This window comes from Odocoileus virginianus, chromosome 5, assembly GCF_023699985.2.
Source record: "Odocoileus virginianus isolate 20LAN1187 ecotype Illinois chromosome 5, Ovbor_1.2, whole genome shotgun sequence".
In the NCBI taxonomy this organism is placed as follows: Eukaryota; Metazoa; Chordata; class Mammalia; order Artiodactyla; family Cervidae; genus Odocoileus; species Odocoileus virginianus.
Genome location: NC_069678.1, coordinates 59,456,941 through 59,484,800, shown reverse-complemented (window position 1 = coordinate 59,484,800; position 27,860 = coordinate 59,456,941). Strand labels below are relative to the sequence as shown.

At 40.6% G+C, this 27,860-nt stretch overlaps 1 protein-coding gene across 3 annotated transcripts in view; it reads left to right on the top strand.

Moving 5' to 3' along the window:
- IL12RB2 (interleukin 12 receptor subunit beta 2) overlaps positions 1–27,474 on the top strand; it is an 88,296-nt gene extending 60,822 nt beyond the window's left edge. For 2 of the 3 annotated variants that reach the window (XM_070467971.1, XM_070467972.1), the window contains exons 11-16: positions 251–349; positions 440–598; positions 5,217–5,354; positions 10,202–10,292; positions 12,805–12,904; positions 17,660–27,474. In XM_070467971.1, the coding sequence (XP_070324072.1) occupies positions 251–349; positions 440–598; positions 5,217–5,354; positions 10,202–10,292; positions 12,805–12,904; positions 17,660–18,199 (1,127 nt within the window). In that variant the 3' untranslated portion in view covers positions 18,200–27,474. The remainder of the gene's footprint in view (positions 1–250; positions 350–439; positions 599–5,216; positions 5,355–10,201; positions 10,293–12,804; positions 12,905–17,659) is intronic. The other variant, XM_070467973.1, reaches the window with a different exon arrangement.
- Positions 27,475–27,860: the final 386 nt, after the last annotated feature.

The following is a 27,860-nucleotide window of genomic DNA, read 5'->3' as shown; positions in this document are numbered from 1 at the left end:
ACCCTGATTAATTACACTGGAATGTCTCACCTACGCCGCCCTGTCAGATCATGATAAGTATCTGGGGAATCAGAAGAGCCATTCAAGTGCTATGCCTACAAAACACCAACCTTATTTTCCTGTAAACAGCAAATTATTTGTAGAAGTCGAAGTTTTTCCTTAAAAGTGAGTTTTGTTTCAGAAGCTGTCTGTGTGGTTTTGTTTAAACCCTTTTTTGAACTGGAATAGCCTCTGTCTTTATGTCTTGCAGAAAACATAAAACCCTACATCTGTTATGAAATCCGCGTGCACGTGCTTGCAGGGGACCAGGGAGGGTGCAACTCCACCCGGGGTAGCTCCGAGCACAAAGGTGAGTCTTGGGATCTTTTGTGCAATTGTGCTCTAGTTTAATGGTTTGGATTTGGAGGGTGACAAAAGCCTCCTATGTTCTACTTCACAGCACCACTGAGTGGCCCCCACATTAATGCCATCTCAGAGGAAAAGGGGAGCGTTTTAATTTCATGGGACGAAATTCCAGCCCAGGAGCAAATGGGCTGCATCCTCCATTACAGGATATATTGGAAGGAACGGGACTCCAACTCCCAGCCTCAGCTTTGTGGTATGTGTGAGAGACAAAGGCAACAGGGCCTTTCTTGTTTAGATGCTGGGAAAACACAAGTGTGTGCAAGGGCTAGCGCTGTACCTAGTACTTGGTTGATGCTCAATAAATACTTGTAAAGTTAATTGAATGAAGATAAATAAAAGACATCTAAACACACATACACACTCACAAAGTTACTGAATATGTGTTACATGCCAAGCAAATGGAAGAAATGAAGTTAATAAATGAGGCTCTCAAGGAGCTCACTTACATGGAGACAGCATTTCAAAAAGCAATAAAGAAAAAAAAAAAGCAATAAAGTCACTTGGATATCGTTATATAGACCCTTGAGGTTTGCAGGGAATGCGTTTGGAGAACCTTTGAATCCCCACACTAGCAAATACCATCATAGCATGTTATTTTCTTCTTAAATGGATAAAATACAATTTAAGTAACTCCTTATGACCCATAATTATGCAATAATACTAAAGCAATTAAATTCTGGCTAGAGCATTATCTCAAGTGATTTCATCACTCATTCACTGAGCAGCTCCAAATCACTTGCCAGATTTAATGTTTTAATCTTTGATTTATGCAGTTTTGTTTTATTTTTCCTGGCTTGAACCTCCCTTTCGTATTTATAGGCAGCCAGAGTTCTTTCAGGAGCATTTATCATAAACAAGCAACCATTTTATCCCTTAGTGAGAATTATTGGGTCCAAGAAGAATGTAACAAAGCCAACCTGCCATATAGGTGCCAGAGTGCTGCCTGCAGAGTGATTTTTACCTGGTAAACTTGAGGAACTGGTCCTCTCTCTTGACCTTAGACCTGCTGTATTGCTTTTCTAAAAGTTATGACATTTAAAGCTAATTAATTTTTTATTATATAATACTTATATATGGTAAAACCATCCATAGTTCAGAAAGATAAAAAGTGGGAATTATCCTTTCCTCTATACTTATGCTGTTAGTAGTTCTTTATGTGTTCTTCCAGAAGAAAACCTAATGCATATACTAGCATACATTTGGGATAACCATCTGTATTCTGATCTGTACCTTACTTTACCTCTCACTAGCAACTAAACAACAAAAAACAGCAATCCATAGTGAGATCTTTCCACATCAGTCCATGTGGACTTGTCTCATTCTTCTTTTTAATAGTTCTATAGTGTTCCACTATGAGACCTTACAATATTCTGCTTAATAATCCACAATTTCTAAATGCAGCATATCACTGAACATAACTGCTACCCACTGTCAGCGTAAGTCAGTTCTGAAATGTACCGCCAAAGGTGCTTCATCAATTGATGTCATCCTGGGCCATTTGGAATGCTTTATGTGAAATTTGCTCCCCCTTAAATGTTAATTTTTATAGAATTTAAACTGAGACATCTACTTATAACAGATCAACATGGTTAGATGGTTCTAAAAAATCTGCTCTTGTAGATGTTGAAGAAATTACCTACCTTATTTGCAACAAATCTGATGGATCTGAAGTCTGTGTAAGGTTATTTTAAAATAAGTTTAAAAGGAAGAAGGTGCAGATTCAAAACCCTATTTTGTACCAGTTTAGATGGTTTCCCTCTTAGCACTTACAGATGAATAAGACCTGTTCCCTATCTTCAGAGAGCTCACAGTCTACCCAGAGTGATGGAAAAGTACACGGAAGTGATGTAAATTCTTTAATCAAGGACTGACAACTACCTGTTGCATTTGGCAACCAGAAATCATTGGCGAATCCACAAGGGTAGTTTCTAGACAGTGGTAGGAGATAATAGGTTGCGGAGGAGGGAGAAAGAAACCAGAAAGGCTCCACAACAGCAAAAGGAGTATGGAGTTCCCAGGAGGAAGGACCCTTGTCTTAGGTGTCTTCTGGCCTGGCCCCTAACAGCGCAAGCAGGGCGCAGTAAGAACACCCCACCTGCCCGGACAGGAGAGAGCCCTGGGGCGGGCCGTCTGCATTCCCCAGGCAATTCCAGAGCACGGCCTCGCCTCCGGAAGTGTGCTGGTACTGCATGTGCACTGCTGTACAGGCACACACAGACTACTTGTTATTACTTGGCTGTTTTGCCAACATGAAGGTAGAAACCATGATTATTAGTTCACCATTGTCTCCCCCTTACCTGCAGTACAGCCAGGCATCCGGTAGGTGTTTAATATGAACAGTATTTTTTGAGTAACAAATGGGTGAATACTGCCTTCTTTGTTAAACCAATGCAGATGATTAGATCAAAGCTAATTTCCAGTAACCATGCAACTATTTTGCCTGGTGCACTTCCCTCGTGGCTCTGTGGTAAAGAATCTGCCTGCCAATGCAGGAGACGTGGGTTCAATCCCTGGGTCGGGAAGATCCCCCAGAGAAGGAAATGGCAATCCATTCCGGTATTCTTGCCTGAAGAATCCCATGGACAGAGGAGCCGAGTGGGCTACATTCCACAGGGTCACAAAAGAGTCAGACACAACTTAGCGACTAAACAACAACAACAATTTTGCCTGGTACCACTTGACCTTCTTACTGGTCACCTTTCAGATAATTGGCAACCATTAGCCTCTCCCTAAACTGGTGCCTTTCTCATTTAACCATCATCAGCCTAAAGTTTCACACCCAAGGACTGAATGGCCTCCTTTATCTCTGCCAGATCACAGCCCAGGTGAGGCAGCAGAACCAGTATTTCCCGCATGACTTCTTTCTCCCATTACTCAACTCAACCTGTTTGCCAACCAGATTGCTGACACCATCACTCTCCTCCCTGCTCCTCCCATAATTTCTGTTTTTATTCTTCAAATATATACAATATATGCATGTGTGTGCGTGTGCGTATATGTAAACATTTTTGGCTCAGAAAACCATTCAAACACATTCCCTTGTGTTCCAAGGTCTCATTTGACTCCCTGATGCTCACCATGCATGCTTTGCTGCAGCACGATCAGCAGAAAGTCTCTCTCAAATTATTTTTTTTGGTCCCCTGCCTTGGGAATGAGATGCAATTTAGTTTAATCATATAGCTGAAGTCTGTGCAAGCAATTTCGTCAGGTTGAAGTAGGGTTGGGAATTTTCCACATGGTACTTTTTTCTCAAAAGGATGTAAAATATAGGAATTGCTCTGATAGTCACAGCTGTTAAATGATCTGCTGAGGCCTTAGCACCTTTGGGCGGAGTGAACTCAATAATACAGGGCTCCATCTTGCTGGTCACCCATAGTAAGCAGGGGTGTGGGAGTGTCATGGGGTCTGTTATCCCTACTATTAATAGAATTCTTTGAGGCATCCTCTGTGTCTTAGTGCCTTGTATGAATAATAAATATGTATGACTGTTGAAATAAATTTAGAAAGCAGGGGGAAAAATCTAATTTGCCCTAGGATTTGTGTGTGCTCAGTCATTCAGTCTTTGTGGCCACATGGACCGTAGCACACCAGGCTCCTTTGTGCATGGAATTTTCCAGGCAAGAATACTGGAGTGTGTTGCCATTTCCTTCTCCAGGGGAATCTTCCTGACCCAGGGATCAGACTGGCATCTCCTGCATTCGCAGGCGTATTCTTTACCACTGCACCACCTGGGAAGCCCCACTCTGGGATTTGTAAGCCCATAAATGATGTTGAGGCACACAGTGCTGAGTTCTGGTTTCCACTTTGATCACCAGCACATGGACAAGTCTGCTGAGCAAGTAAGCTACACCTGTGGAAGTTCCAGCCTTAATTTTACAGTTCCCCTCAGTTTTTGAGAGCTCACTCTGAAACTCACACCCAGTAGATCCCTGGAGGAGGAGACTGCCTGTTTACTAAAGGCTACCAACATTCATGTTTCTTGGAGGAGAAAAACTTCGTCAACACATTGCTCAAAAACCAAATCTTCCCTGCTGAGAACCTGCAGGGGTGTTGAAAGTATAAAGAATTGACAATCTAGGCTTAAACTACCAAAATAAATCTAAGTACTGTTGCTCTCATTTTTTAGATTTTATGTCAAATTGAAGCAGATCAGAGACTAAACCCACCAAGACCAATACCCAGAACTTATCAAAAAAAAAAAAGGAAATCAGAATTAATAAATGTAACCTAAATGTCTATTTCATCAATTGATAAATGCACAAATTTCTAAGAAATGGAATTTCTTGAAAATTCTATTGAAAACAATTTGTACATTTAATTTCCTCCCCAGTTCTCAAATATACCTGATAAATGTCAGAAACATTATAATTATAGGAAATAAATTATAAATAAATTAATTATAAATAAAAATATAAATAAATATATATAAATATATATATTTATAAATATATATAAATATATACATATATAAATAAAAATAATATAAATTATAAATAAATAAATTATAAATAAAAAATTACTACAGCTAAGTAATTTCAAAAGCAAAATAATACACATTCTTTGAAAAGATTTTTATCACAGAAAAAAAATCTAATTCTTTTGATATGCTGTGACATGGCACCTCATAAATGATAGTGTCTAGGGTCTTTTAAAGTATTAAGTACTAATGAATTAGGACTATTTTAAAACAGCAGTGTGCTTTTCTTTTTCAAGTTAAATGAAGCATTAACAAATAAATACGAATAAAAGCCCACATTCAAGTATTTCCTTTAATGCATGCCTTTCCTCCTTTATATTTATCTTCCCTTCAGAAATTCCCTACAGGATCTCCCCAAATTCACATCCCATAGACAGCCTGCAGCCCAGAGTGACATATGTTCTGTGGATGACAGCTCTGACAGCTGCCGGCGAAAGCCCCCAAGGAAATGAAAGAGAATTTTGTCTGCCAGGTAAGAACCACCCTTACAGAGGGCAAGTCCCCCGGATCCCTTCAGAGGAGTACACTCCCACTATGTGATAGAGATTATCAGACTTCCTTTAGTTCACTAATTACTTGCTTGCTGCTGCACTTCTGTGTTTGCCATTTCCTCTAACCAGAGTGCCCTACCATTTTATTACCTGCTTGGAGACAGTCTCTACTCAGTTTTCAAAACTCAGCAAAAATGTTGCCTCCTCCAGAAAGTCTTCCCAAATGCACATCCATATTTTCTTCATAATGCACTATGCTTGACCGCTATTCAAAACTCTGAATCCAACAGGCAGGAACTAGTTTCTATCACTTATTATCAAGGTCTGGAATACCACCCAGCACATAGTACTTGTCCTCTGATTATCTGTTCAGTGAAAGATGAGCATAATCCCAACAAGGATACATTTCTTGACTATTGTCCAACTCTTTGCAACTCCTTGAACTGCAGCACCCTGGGCTTCCCTGTCCTTCACTATTTCCCTGAGTTTGCTTAAACTCATGTCCATTGACTCCATGATGCTATCCAACCATCTCATCCTCTGTTGCCCTCTTCTCCTCCTGCCCTCAATCTTTCCCAGCATTGGGGTCTTTTCCAGTGAGTATGCTCTTTGCATCGGATGGCCAAAGTGTTGAAGCTTCAGCTTCAGCATCAGTCTTTCCAATGAGTATTCAGGACTGATTTCCTTTAGGATGGACTGGTTGGATCTCCTCACTGTCCAAAGGACTCTCCAGAGTCTTCTCCAACACCACAGTTCAGAACCATCAATTCTTTGGCAGCCATCTTTATGCTCCAACTCTCACATCCATACATGACTGGAAAAACCATAGCTTTGACAATATGGACCTTTGTCAGTAAAATTATATCTCTGCTTTTTAATATGCTGTCTAGGTTTGTCATAGCTTCTCTTCCAAGGAGCAAGTGTCTTTTAATTTCATGGCTGAAGTCACCTCCACAGTGATATGGAGCCCAAGAAAATGAAATCTGTCACTGCCTCCACTTTTCCCCCTTCCGTTTGCCATGAAGTGATGGGACTGGATGCCATGACCTTACTTTTTTAAGCAACTTTTGCATATCAGATAGTTATGCTCCAGGCACTGTGTTAAGCACTTTGCACACTATATTTTGTGTGCCAGAAACTTGGCACAATAACCAAGTAGCTTAAACAACAGAGATTAATTTCCTCACAGTTCAGGAGGCTGCAAGTCTGAGAACACAGTGTCAGCAGAGTTGGCTTCTTTTGAGGGCTGTGACAGAATCTGTCCCACAACTCTCACCTCACATCTGGGGGCAATCTCTGGCTCCTGGTCCCTCTGCCTTTTCTAAAAACAGCTTGAACATCTGGAAGTTCACAGTTCATCTACTGTTGAAGCCTGGCTTGGAGAATTTTGAGCATTACTTTACTAGCATGTGAGATGAGTGCAATTGTGTGATAGTTTGAGCATTCTTTGGCATTGCCTTTCTTTGGGATGGGAATGAATCCTTTTCCAGTCCTGTGGCCACTGCTGAGTTTTCCAAATTTGCTGGCATATTGAGTGAAGCACTTTCACAGCATCATCTTATAGGATTTGAAATAGCTCAACTGGAATTCCATCACCTCCTCTAGTTTTGTTCGTAGTGATGCTTCCTAAGGCCCACTTGACTTCACATGGGATGTCTGGCTCTAGGTGAGTGATCATACCATCATGATTATCTGGGTAGTGAAGATCTTTTTTGTCCAGTTCTAAATAGGGAAAGGAGTACATCAAGACCATATATTGTCACCCTGTTTATTTAACTTATATGCAGAGTACATCATGAGAAACGCTGGGCTGGATGAAGCACAAGCTGGAATCAAGATTGCCAGGAGAAATATCAATAACCTCAGATATGCAGATGAAACCACACTTATGGCAGAAAGCAAAGAAGAACTAAAGAGCCTCTTGATGAAAGTGAAAGAAGAGAGTGAAAAAGTTGGCTTAAAGCTCAACATTCAGAAAACTAAGATCATGGCATCTGGTCCCATCACTTCATGGCAAATAGATGGAGAAACGGTGGAAACAGTGACAGACTTTACTTTTTGGGCTCCAAAATCACTGCAGATGGTGACTGCAGCCATGAAATTAAAAGATGCTTACTCCTTGGAAGGAAAGTTATAACCAACCTAGATGGCATATTAAAAAGCAGAGACATTGTTTTGTCAACAAAGGTCCGTCTAGTCAAGGCTATGGTTTTTCCAGTAGTCATGTATGGATGTGAGAACTGGACTATAAAGAAAGCTGAGTGCCAAAGAATTGATGCTTTTGAGCTGTGGTGTTGGAGAAGACTCTTGAGAGTCCCTTGGACAGCGAGGAGATCCAACCAGTCCATCCTAAAGGAAATCAGTCCTAAATATTCATTGGAAGGACTGATGCTGAAGCTGAAACTCCAATACTTTGGCCACCTGATGTGAAAAGCTGACTCATCTGAAAAGACCCTGATGCTGGGAGAGATTGAAGGCAGGAGGAGAAGGGGACGACAGAGGGTGAGATGGTTGGATGGAATCACTGACTCAGTGGACATGAGCTTGAGTAAACTCTGGGAGTTGGTGGTGGATAGGGAGGCCTGGTGTGCTGTGATTCATGGGATCACAAAGAGTTGGACACAACCGAGCAACTGAACTGAATTGAACTGAACTACTCCAGTCTGACCTTATCTTAACTAATAGCCTCTGCAATGACCCTATTTTCAAATAAGGTCACTTTTTGAGAAATTAGAAGTTAAGACTTCAACATATGAATTTCAGGGTGGAGGACACGATTCACCCCATGTGACACATACTTTCACTCATTTAATCCTGACTGCAGCTGTGTTGCATGCCTATACCAAGCACACTACCAGGCACTCCATATGAAATCAATGAAGGAATGAGGGATTAGGGTGTCTTTTTATAGGTATGAGGTACAGAACGATGACCCAGGGTCATAGAGGTGGCAAGTGGAAGAACTACAAATCAGACTCAGATTTGAGTTTAAGTTGAATTTGAATATGTGAAGAAGTGGCCCAGCTAACATGGGTTTCTCTCCTACCAGCTAAGTCACACTGTTCTCTCTGGCAGTGCCTTTCACATCTGCTCCAAGCATAAGACAAGCTATTCTTGTTTGTGACGAGGACTACCAAGTTCATCATTCAGGACCCTATGCTAGATACTTCTCCACTGGGAAAACTGACAACTCAACTCATCTCCCAGCACTCGCATGAAAGTAAACTTGTGAGCAGTTAATTGGATTAAGGACTCAGCATCTTTCTGCTCCTGGTACTCCAGACTTGTCTCATCTGCCCAGAAAGCAAAGCGGATGCTAAAGAAATGTCAGATTGTGCCAGTTGTGTGGGGTGGTAACAAGACTGCCAGTGTTAATTCCCCTGTTCAGCTCTAGGAACAACCCTTCTCAGGGGAGTAGCAGGTCTCTGGCCACTAGTGCCCCCTGCACACCCTCCCCACCCCCAACCTGTTCTTCACTCTCTCAAAAGAAGAATCTTTCTACAAGATCCCTGTTGCTGACATTCTACCTCCTGTTGCAACCCATCCGTGGTTCCCAAGGGCTTTCAAGCTAGAATTCAAACTGCTTTGTTACCAGGCCGTGCATGACCTGGTCCCGTTCACCTGTCGAGCTCCATCCTCTGCCACGCACTCATCATTTGTACTAGAAAGCAAGACCAGACTACCTGTGGTTGCTGAAGCACTCTCTGCTTCCTCCTGTCATGCCTACTCTGCTAGTCTGTCTGCACTTCCCTAGCTTGTCCACATAGCTGACTTCTACTCATCCAGCTCTAAACTTTTGACATCCTGCCTTTGGGGAAACCTTCCTGAGCTGCTCATGAAACCGTTTCCCATGTTGTTTTCTGCAGCAGTGCCTCATACATGCTGTTTTTACATGTATCCCATGGCATCATAGTTTACTGATTCCATGTTTATACATCAGTCATCTGGACTATCTTCATGACTTCTTAAGACAACAAAGCCCATGTCCTACTCATCTGTGTATTCCAGCATTTAACCTGTCCTGTTAGTTTGTTTACACTCTAAATGTTGAATGAATTAATGAAAAATTCCAATACATAGTGAAATATTGTTTATAGGAAGGAATCAGAACAATTTCAAAGACCCAAGTTAGAGGGCTTATTCAATGGCTTGGTAAAACTAATAGCTACCATTTCTTGAGGACTTCTATGTTCAGATACATGGCTATGTGCTTTAAATACACCATCTCTAATGTTCACAACAACTTGCAAGGTAGATGTTATCATTCACCATTTATAGATCAATTATCTGAGGTCCACACATCAGCCAGTGGCAGAGCCAGGACAAGACTCCAGGGCTCCCAGGTCACAGCCAGTGCTTTGTATACCACACTCCCTTTCCTTCTGCCCCTAGTAGAGGAAGGAGCCCTTGCAGGATTGGAGCTCCTCTGTTAGAACCATAGGATTGGCCCGTGTGCCCTTTCTCCCTAACCAAATGGGCAAAAGTGAGTCAGCCTTGTTCCTGAGTCCAGCTACGCAGGAGCTGTAAGGCCCAGGGAGTTCACCCAACTGTCAGTATTTACTTATTTACTCATTTACTTAGCTATGCTGGGTCCTAATTGCAGCATGCAAGATCTTTAGTTGTGGCATGTGAACTCCTAGTTGAAGCACGTGGGATCTAGTACCCTGACTAGTGATCGAACCGGGGGCCCCCTGCATTGGAAGCACAGAGTCGCCAAGTCACTGGACCACTGGGGAGATCCCACAATCAGTATTTAGAAATGTTCATTGAGGACATTTCTAAACTGATTCTAAACTCAGTCACAGGGTTTGCTCACTTTTTGCTGCAGGCAAAGCCAATTGGAGCGCATTTGTGGCGCCAAGTATCTGCACGGCTGTCATCATGGTGGGCATTCTCTCAATGCGTTGCTTCCGACAAAAGTAAGTTCATTACACCTGCCGCCTTTGGTAAAAGTTGTTTTTTTTCTTTTTCATATAATAGCTGTTGCTGCTATGGGTCAAAAAAATGGTTTTTCTCATACATTGTTGGTAGCAGACTATTCAGCTTTTTGGAGTGACAGTATATGTTTAACTTTTTAAAACATTAAACCTTTCCCCTAGCAATTTCTAACTAGAAATTTATTCTAAGTATATCATAGGTATATACAGATATTTAGTGGCAAATATGTTCACTGAAGTATTGTTCATAAAAGGAGAACAATTTGAAGCAACCTAAATGCCTGATAACATGGAATTGGATAAATAAATCACAAAATATTTTAAGCCATATAGCATACTATGCATTCATTAAAGATGTAGAAGAAAAGTAAATCATATGAATATATGTTATATGGCATTTTAAAAAGCAGGTTGTAAAAAAAAATAAAAATAAAAAGCAGGTTGTAAAACAAAATGTACTTTCATTTTTAAAAAAATAATAGTGCATATACACATGCACTCAGACATGTAAGATGTATTAGTGAGCATTAAATTTGGTTGTATATAACTTAAAAAGCCAAAATAATATGACAGATGAGCTAAACTTCTCACTCAGATAAAGGAAGTAAACTCAGGTAACGACTGGTGTAGGAGCTCCCTAGTCATCAGGGACCTAGGCTCCTTTTTCTGCTGTACTGTCCCGATATTGGCTTCTATCCTCAAGTTCACCTCATGGCCCAGCGGCTGCAGAACTGTGGCCATTATGCCTGCATTCTGCAACTCCAGGGAGAAAGGAAGTGTCCATACCTACCTCTTCAGGAGCCTTCATGTGAAGAAGTCACATGTGACACTTTCCATTACATCTCATTGGCCAAAACTTGATGAGGCGAGAGATGCTTAAAACTGTGACCTTTTAGCTGGGCTCCTTGTTGTCCCAGTAAATCAGGGTCCCCTTCCAAAAAGGAGGGGAAAATGTGTACTAGATGGCAGTTAATATAGTCCTCCCTAAGCATATACACTAAAATATTGATGGTGGTTATAACAGGGGGATAGAATCATAGGTGATCTTAGTTCTGTTTAACTATAGTTTCTAAAATTTCTTTAAACATGTACTATTTGGTATGGAGAATTTTTTAAATGAATTAGTTATTCAATAGTTTTCTTCAGATGTTGTGTAAAGTAGGAGAAGAGGTCAAAGTAAAACTACCTCAAAGTCATTTTCTACTGGCCATTGAACTTGTTTGAAAGGCTTTCCATTTATTAACGCTCTCTCATATGTGATACATATTTCAAAGCAGAGCTCTTTTTAGGTAGACTTTGAAAAAGTTGAACTCAGAGTCAAGTAGAATCCCATGCATCCTCCTGAGGGAAATAGTATCAGTTAGGGTGGAGGCATCTGCTGTTAAAAGAAAAAAAAAAAAAAAAAGAACCACCTGCAAACATAGTGGCTTTAATAAAATAGCTTATTTTTCTCCCATGTAATAATTCTAAGGTGTGTCATCCCGATTGGTTATCAGCTCTGCTCTACACAGCCATTTAGGGATCCAGCTGTCTTCCATTTTATTGGCCCACAATCCTCTGGGTACTTTCCTCATCTGCATGATCTATACTAGGTCACAGGAACCTTTGCTCATGTTTCTTTGGGGAAAAAAAAAAAACCTAGTCACCAAAAAAAGAAAACAAAACAAACCAAGTCACATGGCCTCATCTCGTTTCAAAGGGCTAAACACATCATAGCAGCTCACTTTTCTTATTAAACAAAATTTATTAAAGCCACATCTTTAAAAATGCTTCATATTGCTCTTGAATTTTAAAAAAAAGTCAAAATAGTTAAGTCATGTGCATGTAGGAAACATTTTTTGGATTTTTTTCTTCCACATCATAAACTCATCTTAAAGTATCTTCAAAAACCCAGAGGTGTGGAAAGAAATAAAAGACCCTCTGATCACCAAATACAACTACTGTTGGATATTTCCATATGGTATTTTTTTCTTGGCTTTTTTTTTTTTAAGCTTGGTTATGTCTGAGCTGTTTATGCCACTTGTATCCTGTTTTACTCTTTATTTACTTTTAGCAAAACAGTTTATTTGCCATTATAAGCTCTTTATAAACATTCTAATTTACTAAAAAGTAATCTCCCCAAGGGTATTGACCATGTCCTCTTATTTGCTGTTTTATCCACGCAGCATATGGCACTGTGCTGGTCATACATTAGGGATTCAGTCAATGTCTGTTGAATGAGTACTTGGCTGCTCAGTGATAGCTAAACATCATACTGAGGGAAAGTTCCATAGTTTATTTAGCAAACCATTAAGTGGTTGTGGTACAAGCTTTATCATCTGTCCAGACTTCATAGAAAACTAGTCCAGCCTTAGGTGAGGCAACATCTTTCTCCTGCAGTACTTACATTTTATTCATTTGCATAAGCCTGCATTGAAATCACTTCACTAAGAACCTGTGTTCCGAAGCCACTGTGTGCACACTTAACCAGATGTCATGTTGTCTTTACCTGCAGGGTATTTGTTCTCCTTTTGGCCCTCAGACCTCAGTGGTGTAGCAAAGAAATTCCAGATCCAGCAAATAGCACTTGGGCCAAGAAATATCCTATTGTGGAGGTAAGGTGTAAAGCTGTGGTGGCCAGTCAATGGGGTTCTGGTGACCGGTACATCTAAGTGTCCCATTGTAGTTACAGGGAAACCTAGGTGCTTAGATCCTGTGAATAAGCTGCTTATCATAGCAGGTTACCATCTGAGTCATTCCCTCCCATGCACAGTAATTTTCTGAAGCTTATGCGTGCATGCTCATTCAGTCGTGTCCAACTCTCTGCAACTCCATGGACTGCAGCCTGCCAGGCTCCTCTGTCCATGGGATTTTCTAGGCAGGAATGTTGGAAATTTCCTACTCCAGGGAATCTTTCCAACCCAGGGATCGAACCACATCTCCTGCATTGTCAGGCGGATTCTTTTATCACTGAGCCACCTGGGAAGCCCCTGAAGCTTATGACCAAGACTAAAAACCCAAAGCTTTCCATTCCTATCTATGCATGATGTTCCCCTCCTCACCTCAGCTTACTTCAAAAAGAGATTTAAAAAGCAAGTGTATTTGGTGAGCACGGGCTCATCCAAATTCAAGAGCACTGAAGCTTTTACTGTGACGCTCCCAGTCCTTTGTGAGTTCAGAGCAGATAAATAGAGCCCAGACTATTTTGGTCTTGGCAGGAAGCCAGTAAGTCATTCCATTGTGCAAGGAGAAGGTTTTAAGGCAGGACAGGTTGCTCAGCTAGCACAGGAGACTGCCGGGAGTAGGGGACACGCAGGGACTTGCAGCCACACAGTCCCAGGAGGGGAAAGCAGCTCACAGCGGGCAGAAGGGTCTGTCTCTGGCCAAGGACCTTGAAGTTGAAGGCATCTGAATGTGGAGCCGGAACATGCACTGAAGGGGAATAAAGGGGGGCAGGGGGGGGCCCACGTCCTTCCCATCGCCTGGGGCCTTAGCAGCCCCACACTCTCACGTCTTAGAGCCCTGTTCCTCCAAGACTCTTCCTCTTCAGTCACCCATGCATTCTCTCATCCACACCCTTCCTCAGGCCAAAAGACAGTGGTCCCAGCTGCTCCTCAGGGAAAGAGCTGGTCCCAGCTGTGTCTACCTCAGCAGGAATTTAAGTCACCACAGTTTAATGCCTTTGAAATAAGGCCACCTCCGCCACTTACTATGTCAGTGATCCTTGAGGAGCTTGTCCGGTGACATGAGCCCTAGTTTCATCCTCCTTAAAACAGGAGTTGACAATATATCTCATATATATTGTTGTGAAGCCTAAGTCAGATGCCATGTAAAGCACATGGATCATACAAGGCAAAGATCATTCATTTTCTTCCCAGTAAGATTTATTCTTGAAGTCTTCACTCTCTATTGAGTTTTGTCCCTGTTAAGTTACAGTAGCAAGAACGGTATAATAATAACAATATATGTATATATACATGTATATGATGTAATTTGAGTATTTATGACATATAATTATATACAATATGATATATAACAATATTACACAATAATATGTTTATATATAAAATATAATGTACATTCTCTATATCAGGCACTGTAAAAAAATTTTCATGTATTAACATCTAACCTGTACAACAGCTTTATGAGGTTGTAATGTTATTTTCCCCGTTTCTCAAATAAGGAAGCTGAGGCACAGTAACTTGTCCAGTGTTAGTCGACTAACAGGTGGATCCTGCGTTCACATATAAGCAGGATGAGCTGTCTGCCATTATACTTTTAAATGTTCTAAAAGATCTTCAGCACAGGGTGAGGGGGGTGTTTCCAGCAGTCAGCGCCTCTGAGCTGAAAAAACTAACTCAAGAGGTGTTCCCACACTGGACCCTCACTTGGAGGCAATATTGTAATGACCTATGGGAATGTACTCAATAAGGATGCCACTGCTAGTGTTAGAGGGGATTCAGGTACCAGGAGTTGAATAAGTGGAGCTCTAAGGTCTCTCTCTTCCAATGCTGATGCCACAGTCCCATGTCCTGAAAGCCTGAAATAGCACAGTGTGGAGCAGCTCTGGGTCAGTCACGGACACCTGGCTCCCAAGCTGGCGGCTTTGGTGTCATGGTCTCTATTTGCCACTGCCTGGGTGTGAGGGGACACAGAGGCATACAGACCACTGAAGAGCCCATAAAAAGCTCAGAAGAGGTTCTGAGATAAACAAAGGGTTAGAGAAAGTAACACAGGGAAACAACAACAGAAATTGCCACACACATGCCCGAAGTTGTACAGTATGAGTATTTTCATTGCAGCATTATAAATAGAAGCCGAACATTACATAAGGTAACCTGCCACCAGGGGGCCAGGTTAAACGTTTGGGTATATCCGTACAGCAAGATGTTATGAAACTACTAAAAACAAAACTGAGATCTATATGTATCTAAATCTCCAGTATGTTTAAAGGTGAAAAAAAGCAGTTTGTAATAATTGTCTAAAGTGGATTCTCATTTGTATAAAAGGAAGGTGATTCTACACACACACACACACACACACACACACACACTCTCCAACATGTGCAGAGGATATTTCTGGAAGCCTAAATATGAAACTGGTAATGGTGGTTGTCTTTGGGGAGGCAGTTGAAGGCATGAAGTCCACTTAATTTTTATTACAAATTCTCTTTGAACAGAAAAAAAAAAAATTACAAGACTATGTCCCTATATTTCTTTTGCAAAAACAACAACAAAAACCCAATAAATTAGAAAATTTAAAAAAAATTAAACATGCCATCGCCTTGTGGCAGCCTCAGAACCCCACGTCACTTGACCCTTGCAGGGGTGGACTATTTTTAAAGGCCCAAACTGCTCTCCTGGTGACAGGCTGGGACAGACATCAGAAACAATTGTCTTTCACCTCCAACAAAATGTGCTTTGAGTTCTCAGATTTTACATTCCCCTGAAAGTGAAAGTATCAGTTGCTTAGTCATGTCTGACCCATTGCAACCCCATGGACTGTAGCCTGCCAGGCTCCTCTGTCTATGGGATTTACCAGGCAAGAAAACTAGAATGGATTGCCATTCCCTTCCCCAGGGGATCTTCCCCACCCAGGGATTGAACCCAGGTTTCCTGCATTGCAGGCGGATTGAGTCACCATGTAAGCCCCCTACCACTTCTTAAAATGTGGCCAAAAAGACAAGGTCTTAAAACTCAAGAGGAAAAGGCTCAAGTATAAAGGGAATACTGGGATGTTATCCATTTTGAGCTTGTAAAAGCTTAAAACAGTTCCCATGATAACCTGAGTTATTACTGGTCCAAGAGGCCTTGCCCCAGGACTTGTTAGTCAGGGGGCCTGCTTTGTAAAAGTTCTGAGGTACAGCCTCAGTTGGTACTGCCAGAACTGTCAAAAGGCAGAGCCTTGCCTTATGAATACAAGGTGATCCTCACTCTCTGTGATCCTTCCATAGCGCTGGTTACGGCATTTTGGCAGCTGCCAGCCATGTTCCAAGCCAGACCAATGTGCCAGAGCCAGTTTGCTTAGCAATAGGAAAAGAGCAGGCTCTGGAAAGAAAGGTATACACCTACCCTCTGGCTGCTCAGGGCCCTTTGTAGAAGTCCCCCCTGAGACAGAACTGTCATTCACTTTGGGGACGCTTGCCATGCTCGAGGCAAGGGAGGGGACATCAGTGACCAGCATAGATCATACCATTCTTGCACAGCTTGGCATCTTACAGATAAGTGATTCAAAGCCCAGAGAGGTGTATTGAGTTCTCCCAAGCTGTAGATTCTCAGAGCTGGGATTAGTCCTCAGGGTTTGCCCTAGACCAAGGCTATTTTTATTATCCTCCTCCTATAAGATCTGGACCCTGCTTGCAGCTGATGGACATGTTTTGGGGGGTTTTTTGGCCCTTTTTTTTTTAAGTAACAGTATAAAGCATTTTGTGCCAAGAACCTAACAGTTAGCTTCTTTGCTGTTGTAAGAATCCAGTGTGGGGAACAATCACTAGGGACTTCCTGAAAGTGGGCTTTGGAGCTCTGCTTCAGAAAGATCAAGCAGGCAGCATAAAAGAAAGTTTCAAGTGTGGGGAGAGCCCAGTAAAGCCTATAAAAAGAAATGTTAATAAAGTGCTTAAACTTGGACTCAGGAATCAGTAGTAAGCTTCGAAAGGAGATGCAACCAACTAGATGCTGAGAAAGACAGAGCAAGAAGAGTAACAGACAAAATTAGCTGTAGCAAGGAAAGGATGAAAACTTCTTCCAGATAAGTTATTCCAGTGGAGTCTTTCTTAAGAGCAGAACTGACAAGGATATCACCCTGCCAAAAACCTTTCAGCAGTTGTATCAAAGCCCGAACTCTTAAGTATCCCTTAAAGGTCCCTTCATCACGTGACCTCCTTCTCTTTCTAAAGCCTTAATGTGCCTGTCCTAAGAAAGACCTAGCAGCTTCCAGAGTAGACCAATCCTCCTTTCCCCACCAGCTCCTTACCTGGGAAAAACTATACACCTCTCAGGATTCAGCTCTAGTGTTATCCTTTTAAAGTCTTCCATGCCTCCTCCCCAGACAGATGCAAGCTCCGCCTTTCCTCTGCACCCACTGTGCCTACTATGCTAGAGGAAAAGCAGCTGGTGCAGTTTGACTCACCAGAAACAGTCTAGCTGACGGTTTAGTGGGATAGTGACTCACTGCTGGGGGCTGAGAAGAGTCCACGGCTCGCCAACAATGTTAACTGCCTCTTTCACCTCCCAAAGTTAAGGGCCCACAGTGTTCTGCCTCAAGCTGACGAGGCAGTGCAGGCTGCGAGGCCTTTTGGAAGCCTGAGCAAGTCGGTTGTCAAGGCTACTTACTCAACATAGCCACATGAGCCTCTTCTTTCCCTTTCTCAGGAAAAGACACAGCTGGCCTTGGATAGGCTCCTAAAAGACTGGCCCACTGCTGAAGAACCCGAGCCCCTGGTTATCAACGAAGTCCTTTGTCGAGTGACACCAGTCTTCAGACCTCCCCATCACCCCAGCTGGTCAGAAAAGGGACAAGGAGTCCAAGGTCACTATACCTCTGAGGAAGACACAGGGTACATTGCCTCAAGCCCACCACCTCCGAGAGCTCTCACAGCAGAGACAGGACAAGGGGTGGATCTATACAAGGTTCTAGGGAGCAAGGGCCCTGACTCAAAGCTGGGAAACTCAGCCAGCCCCTTGACCGTCCTCCCAGTGGACTACCTTCCTACCCATGAGGGCTACTTACCCTCCAACATGAATTATCTCCCTTCACATGAGGCTCCCATAACTGATCCTCTGGAAGAACTGCCTCAGCACATCTCTCTTTCCATTTTCCCCTCAAGTTCCCTTCGCCCACTCACCTTCTCCTGTGGTGAGAAGTTGACTCTGGACCAGTTAAAAATGGGGTGTGGCTCCCTCATGCTCTGAGTGGTGAAGCTTGAAGTGTGGAAAGCTGATGAACCTCCAACCAGCAAGGCATGCCCTGTCTACCCAGCCACCTGCTCCAGTGGTCATTACCTCTGGGCGCTCCCATCAGATCTGGGTGCAGCTAGAGGGCAGGTAAGCCAGCTCAGGGTGAATCTCAGGAACTGAGAGTTGGCTGTAATCAAATTCAGATACCTCATCTTGCCTTCTGCAGAGCCTTAAAATTACATCCTCTGCTGTGTGGACCTGGAAATTCCAGTCTGGGTTCTTGCAACTTTCTTGTCTATGTTGTCCAGAAAGGAGAAAGGCAAGAGTAGAAACCAAAACTCTTACTAGCAATGGCAAACAGTGCAGAGGACCATTCATTCAACAACCACTTATAGTTGACCTTGAATAACGTGTTTGAGCTGCATGGGTCCACCTATATGCATATTTTTAAAAATAATAAATTCTACAGTACTATGTGATCCATTGTTGGATACTGAGTCACAGATACAGAAGGCCAACTAAAAGTTATATGCAGATTTTCAACTGCACAGGGGAGTCGATGCCCCTAATCATCACATTGTTTAAGGGTCAACTGTATATAAAGTTGCTACTATAGACGACATCTATGTCTAGATCAGTATGTCCCATAGGCCTGATACACAAATGTTCTGCTAGGTCATGTTTAACTCTTCATCCATGCCTCCTGCCGTTCCTGACTAACATAGTTCTCCCAGGCTTTATTTGAAAAGCTTAAGCTTCTTCCTTACATATCTATTCTACTCTGTTTAGCTGCTGTGTAAGCACCCCCACAGCATGGTTCCTTGCATCTCCACAGCTTCAGCACTGGCTTGTCTGCACCCAGGCTGTGGAGCCCCTGGTTTGACTGTTTGCAATAGGTCATGACAGACAAAGCTGCCACCTCAGAAGCAGTCCAAACTGTCACCTCTTGAGAGTAAGAGCCAACTCATTTCTTGCAATACCTGCTGTTCCTGTATTTGCTTTCTTTTGATTATTTAATAGCCATTTTAGCCACTCTTCCCCTCCCGCTTCAACACACAGGCCCCAGTTTCCTTTTTAACCAACCACACCTTTTCCCTTGGGGAAGGAAATGGCAACCAACTCCAGTACTCTTGCCTGGAGAATCCCATGGACAGAGAAGCCTGGCGGGCTACAGTCCACGGGGTTGCAGAGTCAGACACGACTAAGCAACAAAAGCATCACCACTACCTTTTCCCTTCCGTTAAAGCCCCAACTGGTACTGCAGCCCTCAATTATTTTCTCAATAAAAAAAAGTCTCCTTCTAAGGATGCAGAAGCGTCCTCAGCACTCCCCTTGTACAATGCACTTTTCCTCTACTGGACTGTATGTAACCTGAAGGCAGGGATCACAGCAATCTGATTCTCCAGCACCATGGCTGGTCCACAGTGCTGAAGAATCAGATTGATAGAGTAGGTTTATCAATATAAAGTAAGAGATGTCTCCTGCCACCGCCTCCACCTTGCTCCTTCTGTTCTAGAAGGCAATCCAGCTATGCCTGCTTCATCTTTATTGAGACAATTGCATTTACTTGTAATCCTCTTCATCCTCAACCCCCATTCTACCCTACCATTGACTGACAGCGCTACTATAATACATGTTGCTGTTCAGTTGTGTCTGACTCTCTGCCACCCCATGGACTGTTACTCACTGGGCTCCTCTGTCCATGGGATCTCCCAGGCAGAAATACTGGAGTGGGCTGCATTTCCTCCTCCAGGGCATCTTCCCGAACCAGGGATAGAACCCATGTCTCCTGCAAGTCTCCTTCATTGCAGGTGGATTGTTTACTGCTGAGCTACCAAAAACCTATTTGAGCATGCCTCTGGCTGCTCACTCTGGCAGATAAAATGCCCTCTTTCCGTGAATGACAGGATAGGTAACCTCATTCTGCCCTTGCTCCAAATAGTTTTTCTAATCTTCCTTCCTGCCCACACACAAATAAAATTCCTAGATCAGACTGCCTCGTTTACCAAGCCTAGTAGAGCTCACCAATATTCATATAGCCAGGCTTTCATTCATCAGGAAAATTAGCAATACTTTAAATCCTCACTCCTGATACACATCCCCAAAGCCAACCCAGAAATCTACACTGTATTGAAACTATCAAATTCCTTAATTCTCTGGGACCTAAATACTATAGATAGAGTTCAAGTTCACTCTCAGTGAATTCACGGGCATCTCTACCAATTTGTGTGTAAAGATCACTACCTTCAATTATTCATTAAAAAGACCCTCTTTAAAAAAAAAAAAAAAACCCTCTTTACCAGAAGCCAGAAACTCCATTTCCTGGGCCTCTGTCTTCCTTATAGGCTATAGAAAAGCCAAGCTGTTGTTATCTAGTTCTTTCCCTTTAGTGCCTTTTCCCCTCCACCCTGTCCCAATTTCTCAGCTTCCACGAATAGCCTACAGCTGCAACTCACCAATGCCCAGCCACCAGTGAAAGAGATGCCAAGCTAGGCACATTCTATTCTAGTCAGTACCCCTTACTCGATTCTTGGTTTTCTCCATCAGGCTCTTTTTCTTCCACCTGATGTAGTTGTCATCTGTCGCAGTATCACTGCTCAAGCCTTCCAAAGGAGCCCTGTTCTTCTCTTTCTAGCCTGCAGGAATCAAGGACATTCACATTATCCACCCTTATGAAAGGCTAATAGGTAAACCCTTAAATTAATCACTCTCTAAAATAAAGAGATTAGAAAGTCCTCTTCTTCACCTTAAAAAAAAAATGGATTAGGAATTTAATCAGTTGGTCAACTGATGATGGAAAGGAAAAAGTCATATTTTTACATCACAGTCTACACTAGAATAAATTTCCAATTAAAACTTTGCAAAACACACCCAAGTTAGATAAAAATATTTTCAAGATATGCCAAGATAACTTACAGATCAACATGAAAAAAGAATCAACACTTCAAAGAAAAATGGACTGAGTGAGCAACTCACAAAATTCATATAAATACCCAATAAGCATGAAAAAACCTGTTTTATCAAAGAAATAAAAATTAAGTACCATTTTTCCCTTACCAAATTAGAAACATTAAAAATTAGCTGGTATTAATAAGAGTACTGTTAGTTGGCTCTTTTCTGGAGGTACCTGGGCAATATTCTGTAAAATTTGAGTCAGGAACTCCTTTCCTAGCAATGTAGACTAAAACTGTATAAATATCATAAAGTGAATAAAAGACTTATCACAGCAGTGACTAGAAGGGGGGTGGATGTTAAGAGTAGTAACTGAAGCAATGGACCTTTGAAATACAAGTTTATATAACAAGCCAATTTTGCCTTTACTCCCATTCTTACAGGAATTGTTAATAATGATCAACAGCCTCTAACATAGTACTTAGTCCATGCAGTTTTCAAGAGGTATAACTCAGGTCTCACCATGACTAGTTTAAGGTAGGTGTTCTCTCCACTTCAGAGATGAGAAAACTATGGTACAAGTTAACTAAACCCCAGTCATACTATTAGAACCTGATACCACAGTCTGGTTTTAGAGCCTAACTTTCAACTACTTTAATTCTTCTCTATGCAAGTGACTGCACAACAAATTTTCTATCAATTGGGATTCTGACTCTAGTTGACAATACCTGTGATTCCATAAAAATCTTTGAACCTATTGTTACTAGATAATAAAAAACTGGCATTTCCATACTTCTAAAGTTCTAGAGCATTCTTGGTTCTTTAGGAAACTACCTAAAAAGCAGGAAAATCTTAAATGACACCAGGACAAATCTGGCACTAAGTTTGCTAACTTATCTACTCATCTAAATCTTACAAGGCACACTGTAGGTCACAGACGGGAAACACTTCTGAGAAAGTCCATTATTTTAAGGAAACTGTAAAGTATTTAAAACTATGAATAAAAATATTATGCCTTTCAAATAGAGAAGTAACCAGAACAGTGTGTTCTCTCTTTAATTAAAATATCTATAACTCCATCCAACTTAACCTGATTTTTTCCAAACATGGATGTTTAAGTAAAAAGGAATTAGGGCCATTTTTATCCTGTTGTATTGCTTGTATGAATTGTTGAAATATAAGTGCCTTTCCTTTATTCTATGGTAACTGATTCCACATTTTGTTGATGGTTCTTTTAAGTGGCAAAAACCATTCTTAATTTGGCTGAGATTTCAACCACATCTCCAAGAAACATACAGACCTATTATGTGATGCCACAAGGTTCCTTTAAATTAATTCAGGCCACTTAACAATTTCCACGGCTGTGAAGAATTCTTCCACAAGGAACCCTGGCCTTACGTAGGCAAGAGAATGTCATGTGGAGTCTGTATCTTCCCTTTTCCAATTTCAGATTTTAATACTACCCACAGGTAATTGGACCCAACAAAATACTGTAAAAGCTGTTGCGAGATTCTCATGGAGACTGTTTTTCATAGATCCTGGATTTTCACCAGAAAGATCGTAACCAGCGCTAACATGGTTTTTCCTAAAAACCTTATGATCCTCATCCCTAGCCAAAAATCCCAAGGTGAAAACTGGATGTCACAAGATTTCATTTATGAAAAGAAATCTTAACCTTATTCCATCACAGAGGGTGTTAAAGACCATTTGCCTTCTTTTCCACAATTTGTTTCCTCTCCTCTCCCGCAACTGCGGATGACTGGATTCTTTGCACTCCTATAAACATTCCCTTTAGGTCCCTCTGGTCTGTGGCAGGTTAACTTTCAGAACAGCTTTATAGACTTTTTTGTTGTTAAAACACCCACTTTTCATGTGTTTGCAATAGATTTTTTAAAATAGCTAGAAAGGATAGTTAGCCAATAATTTCTCCAGCTATGGATACTTCTCAAAATTTTTCCTCTAAAAATCTGCAGATAGAAGTTTAATAACTTTAAGTAACAAGAAATTGGTAATCCTGAAAAAAAAAAAAAGGTTTAAGGAGGAACATCCCTGTTTGGGTGTCATTAGGAGGTGCCGATTATTGAAGTTCTTCAAGCAATAGTGTAATGGTGATTTTCTCTTAATAAACTGCCCATTTCCTCCTAAAGAGAACTTCTCAGATGATTTTTATTTTCATCGAGCATTATACAGCATCCAAAGCACTTCTCTATTATTTCAGTTGTGACTTCCAGCTCTACTTTCTGACTCAAAATGCAGGGCTGAGTGGAGGGTGGACCAATCTAAATATCAAACACGTCGTCTACTGCATTTTATTGATTCAGTGACAAAGTGTCACTCAATCTTCAGCGGATACTGTTATGAACAAAATACAGTAGTCAGAAGCACACACAATATACCTGGCTGGGCATGTTGATTTTCTTCGTATTATTAGTGATCAATGAACACCTTTATCAAGTGATTTATCCAATCCAGTCTTCCCATGGCCTTTTTAAGTTACAATGGTAGCACCTAAGTGAAGCCTTGATAAGTACACAGTATCAAGCTGAAACCAAATTTTCTGTAGTTTTTAGGAAAAGGTGTTCCTTTTTTGTTGGGAAAAAAAAAAATGTGGAAGCTTCACTGGAAATTCAGAATTTCCAGAGAAGACAAACCAACTTTATCTCTAAACAGAAAAGTTCCTGTGTTTAATTCATTTCACTAGTCATGTAAACCTAAATATCTTCAGCTATAAAATGCAGTTGGGGGTGGAGAGGAAGCCACCATTTTCTTTGATGTGTTAGATAATTTCCAAACCTCTGGCAGCCTGAGCATTGACAGAATGTCTAAACATGTGCGTATCCAACATTTGTCACTATTTGTCAGTGTGCCTGCCAAACAAAGCAACAACTGACTGTGGATTATTACACCCAAGGTGTGAAACAAGGAATTCAATGTGTAAAAGTTCCCATAATAAGATTTCTGACATTATTCATCAGCTAATAAGAAAACTTCAGTCCCAAACTGACAAAATTCTGGGCAATAACAAGAACCAAGTTCAACTGGATCATTCTATACATCTCCATTCTAGCTAAATGAAAACCATTTCTTCAGATTGAAGCATTTTTGGACCTAAAATCTGTTAAGAGAAGTCAGCCGCAACTGCAATTATGGTGTTATGGTGTAAACAATACTGTCCAAACTACTGCTCATTCTCCCAGCTCAGATCTCCAAATAATAAAACCCTAAATATTAACTAGCCCTTCGCTTTTCACATTTCCATACCAGTAACATTTATGCAGCCATTTAAGGAATAAAGCCACAACCAAGATCAGTTCCGAGCAATTATCACTTTAGGTAGTCTAGTTTTGAAAAATTCACAATGAACCGGAGGTATCAGAATAATTATCACCAAGTATTCTTTGTTTTCCAAGCACAAGACTTAGAATACACATTCAAGTGCACCAGAATGGTCATAGTCTCTCCAACAGGCAGCAAAAGGGACAAATGTTACTAATTTAACACTATCTATGTAATTAGAGGCTTCCCTGGTAGCTTGGCTGGTAGAATCCACCTGCAATGCCGGAGACTCTGGTTCAATTCCTGGGTTGTGAAGATCCCTTGGAGAAGTGACAGGATACCCCTTCCAGTATTCTGGCCTGGAGAATTCCATGGACAGAGGAGCCTAGCAGGCTATAGTCCATTGGGTCGCAGTCAGGCACAACTCAACGACTTTCACGTAATTAACACCTCCAATGAAAACATAATTTGGTAAGTCATTTTCTAACTTGTATGGGCCATTTCTCACCCTTCCTTTCCATTTCAAAGTGAATTGACTCCCAGTTAAGACAGAAGTAATGACACAAAAGCTAGATTCTGCCTAAATGGATATCCTGATTAAGCTGAGAAATGGTTTTCAGAATCCATTGATGCCCTAGTTCAACCTATGAAGTTAAGACATTTGTTTTCTTACCCATGTAAAATGTTTCTATTTCTCATCTTATGGCACAGTCAACACAATAGAAAGATCATCATCAAGTGATAATTGCCACTAAATGTGAAAACCTATAACCATGCCATTAAGTGTCTTAGTCTAGCAAATTATACTTTCCATAACAGCTTTCAGAATCATATTTAGGTTGCCAACTAAATAATTTCTTAAAAAATAATAAATCTTTACTAAAAAGCTACTGAATATCTTACCCTTATTCTGATTAGAGGTTAAGAAGTAAAAATTTTTAAATACTTCAAATTTCACAACTTCCCATACGGGGCAATTTAATCTGCACCTGTAACTTTTTTTTTTTTTAAAGAACTCTTTATGTTGACCTAAGTGATGGTGTAGACCAAGGGTCAGCAAGCATTTTCTGTGAAGGACCATATATTTTAAGCTTTGGGGACTATATACATCGTCCACTTTTAAAAGGTAGAAGCGATTCTTAGCTCATGAACTGTACAAAAAACAGACCACAGGCTGAAATCTGTTGACCTCTGGCTTAGATGTAGCACTAATTTAAATGATACTCACTTCCAATGTTAGCACTTCCCACCATGGACAAAATCTTAATGGTTTTAATAATTTATATCCTAATCACTTTCTGAAATTAAGCTTATACTCTAGGTTACCTTTCCTTACATTACTGATTTAAGGATTCCTCTCAACCACATTTCAATCACTTCTCATATAACCCCCATAATTTGATCATCAGATCAAGATTCTCAAGCTGAAAGAACATGTCAGAGGTAAACCTAGGCTGACCAAAAAATCATTTGAGCCCAAATTTCTGAAAGCTGACACTTAATATACAGATCAATGATAAAACCTGACAATTTTACAATGTTCATGGTTTATCTAATCAGGTCTGAAAATCTGATGAGGGATCTTACTGCTTTGTTACTAGATTTTAAATGTTCTGCCTAAACATGTATTTCAGTAGAAATACAAATGTTTGGGTTAGAATCTATTTTCTAAGCATTTAATTGCTTTCTTTATAAAGCAGAGTTGCAGGCATCCAAGAGCCTAAGAATTTGCTATTAGGGTAGATGGCTTCTAGATGTCCACTAGTAAACATCATAATGATCTTAAAGTCAAAATCATTTAGGTTCTAGCAGCTCCACATTTCTGAGTTTTTTTAACTCTTTGATATTTGTTGGTTCTTTCCATGTTAGTCTCTTAAAGATGTTTAAAAATCCTAACATACAGTATTCAGACTTTCTATGCAACTCGCTAACAGTGTATAACAAAAATTTTCTATTTCCAACCACCTATAGCAATTAGAAAAATAATACAATAAAAACGAATACCTAATATTCTCCCTCCATAAAACACCAGAAACCCCCAAACGTACTACTTATTTACAACTCGAGATATGTTCTGCCTCCGTTTTTTAAATGAAACTGAGTGAAGTAACTTAGACGTATAGTGCCTGGTGACACATTTTAAAATCTTTCATAAGTGCACAAAGTTCTCAAAATATTTAACTATAACAGACCCCATCTCCATCATCTCAATGTAAACTGAAAATATCTTAATAAAAAATATAAACTATACCACTATTTCATTTTAAAAGATTCAAGACAGAAGTTCATTAGAACATTCTATCAGCCATTATTACCTTATTTGTGAAAAGACAAACCCCCGACATAACCTTCACTCAAACATGGAGTTTCCTACAAGAAATGTCAATTGTCATGTCCATCCTTAAAATTCATTTTACAAGAATTAAATTTTGTAATTAAAATAGGTACTCTCCCAATTGCTATTTGACAGACTAGGTTAACAAACACTCCATATAAACAAACCTGCTTTGTGAAAAAATGAAATGAACATTACCCTTGGGGGTACACACATAGGTCATAAGACACGTGACGATAAATGGGCTCCTATGATTGCTTTTATGACTTTTAAGAAGTGAGCATGAAAATAAAATCTTTATTTTCAGTTATCACCCACCAATAAGAGAAAGTTAGGTTCACAGTTTTAGCTCGTGACAAAGTGAACTAGGAGGCAAATTTACATCCATCAGATACAACTAATGGACTGACTTTTAGAATCCAGGCGATCTTGAAAGCTTGCAACATACCAGATATTGCTGTGTATTCTCTAGTGACAGAATGCCAGCAATGGCTGACAATGAGTAGAACTTGTTTTTTTAATAGGTGTTTTCTATATGTTGCTAGAAATCAGGTTTATTACATGTTCCTGTCCAAAAATGAGTTAAGATACTTTAAACACACTACCTATGGGTATGTTGAGGAATGTGTATGTTGCAATCTCAAGAGGGGTCAATAGTCCATATGGACTAAATTGATACTTGCCTCTGGGTAGCAGGTATGTTTGTAAATATAAAATTATGTTTAACATTAGCACCAGTGCAGAACATGCCCAGCATCATAAGATCCAAAACACCAGCACAAGCTTATCCACCATTTAAAAAACCAATTACCCTCTTCCTAAAATGCCAAACTAGTAGGTCACTAGATCAATTAATCTAATCCCAATGCATAACTCTTGTACTGTATGGTTTCTCCTTTAGAAGTATAGGGGAAAACTAATGAGCTAGAGACATTTTATGACTTAATGTCTTATATCAAGTATTTTTAAAATTGGACATTACCACATAGATAGAAAATTACTAATAGTGACAAAAAGATCTTTAAATCTGCAAATAAAGCCCCTCAATGTTGCAGAAGACTTAAAAAAGAAAATCCTAGAAAGGCTGTTTATTCTCTCCATGTATGTTTTAGTAAGTGGTCTTGATCAAAGAATCCATTATTAACCTAATTTTGTAACAGAGGAAGAGGTAAA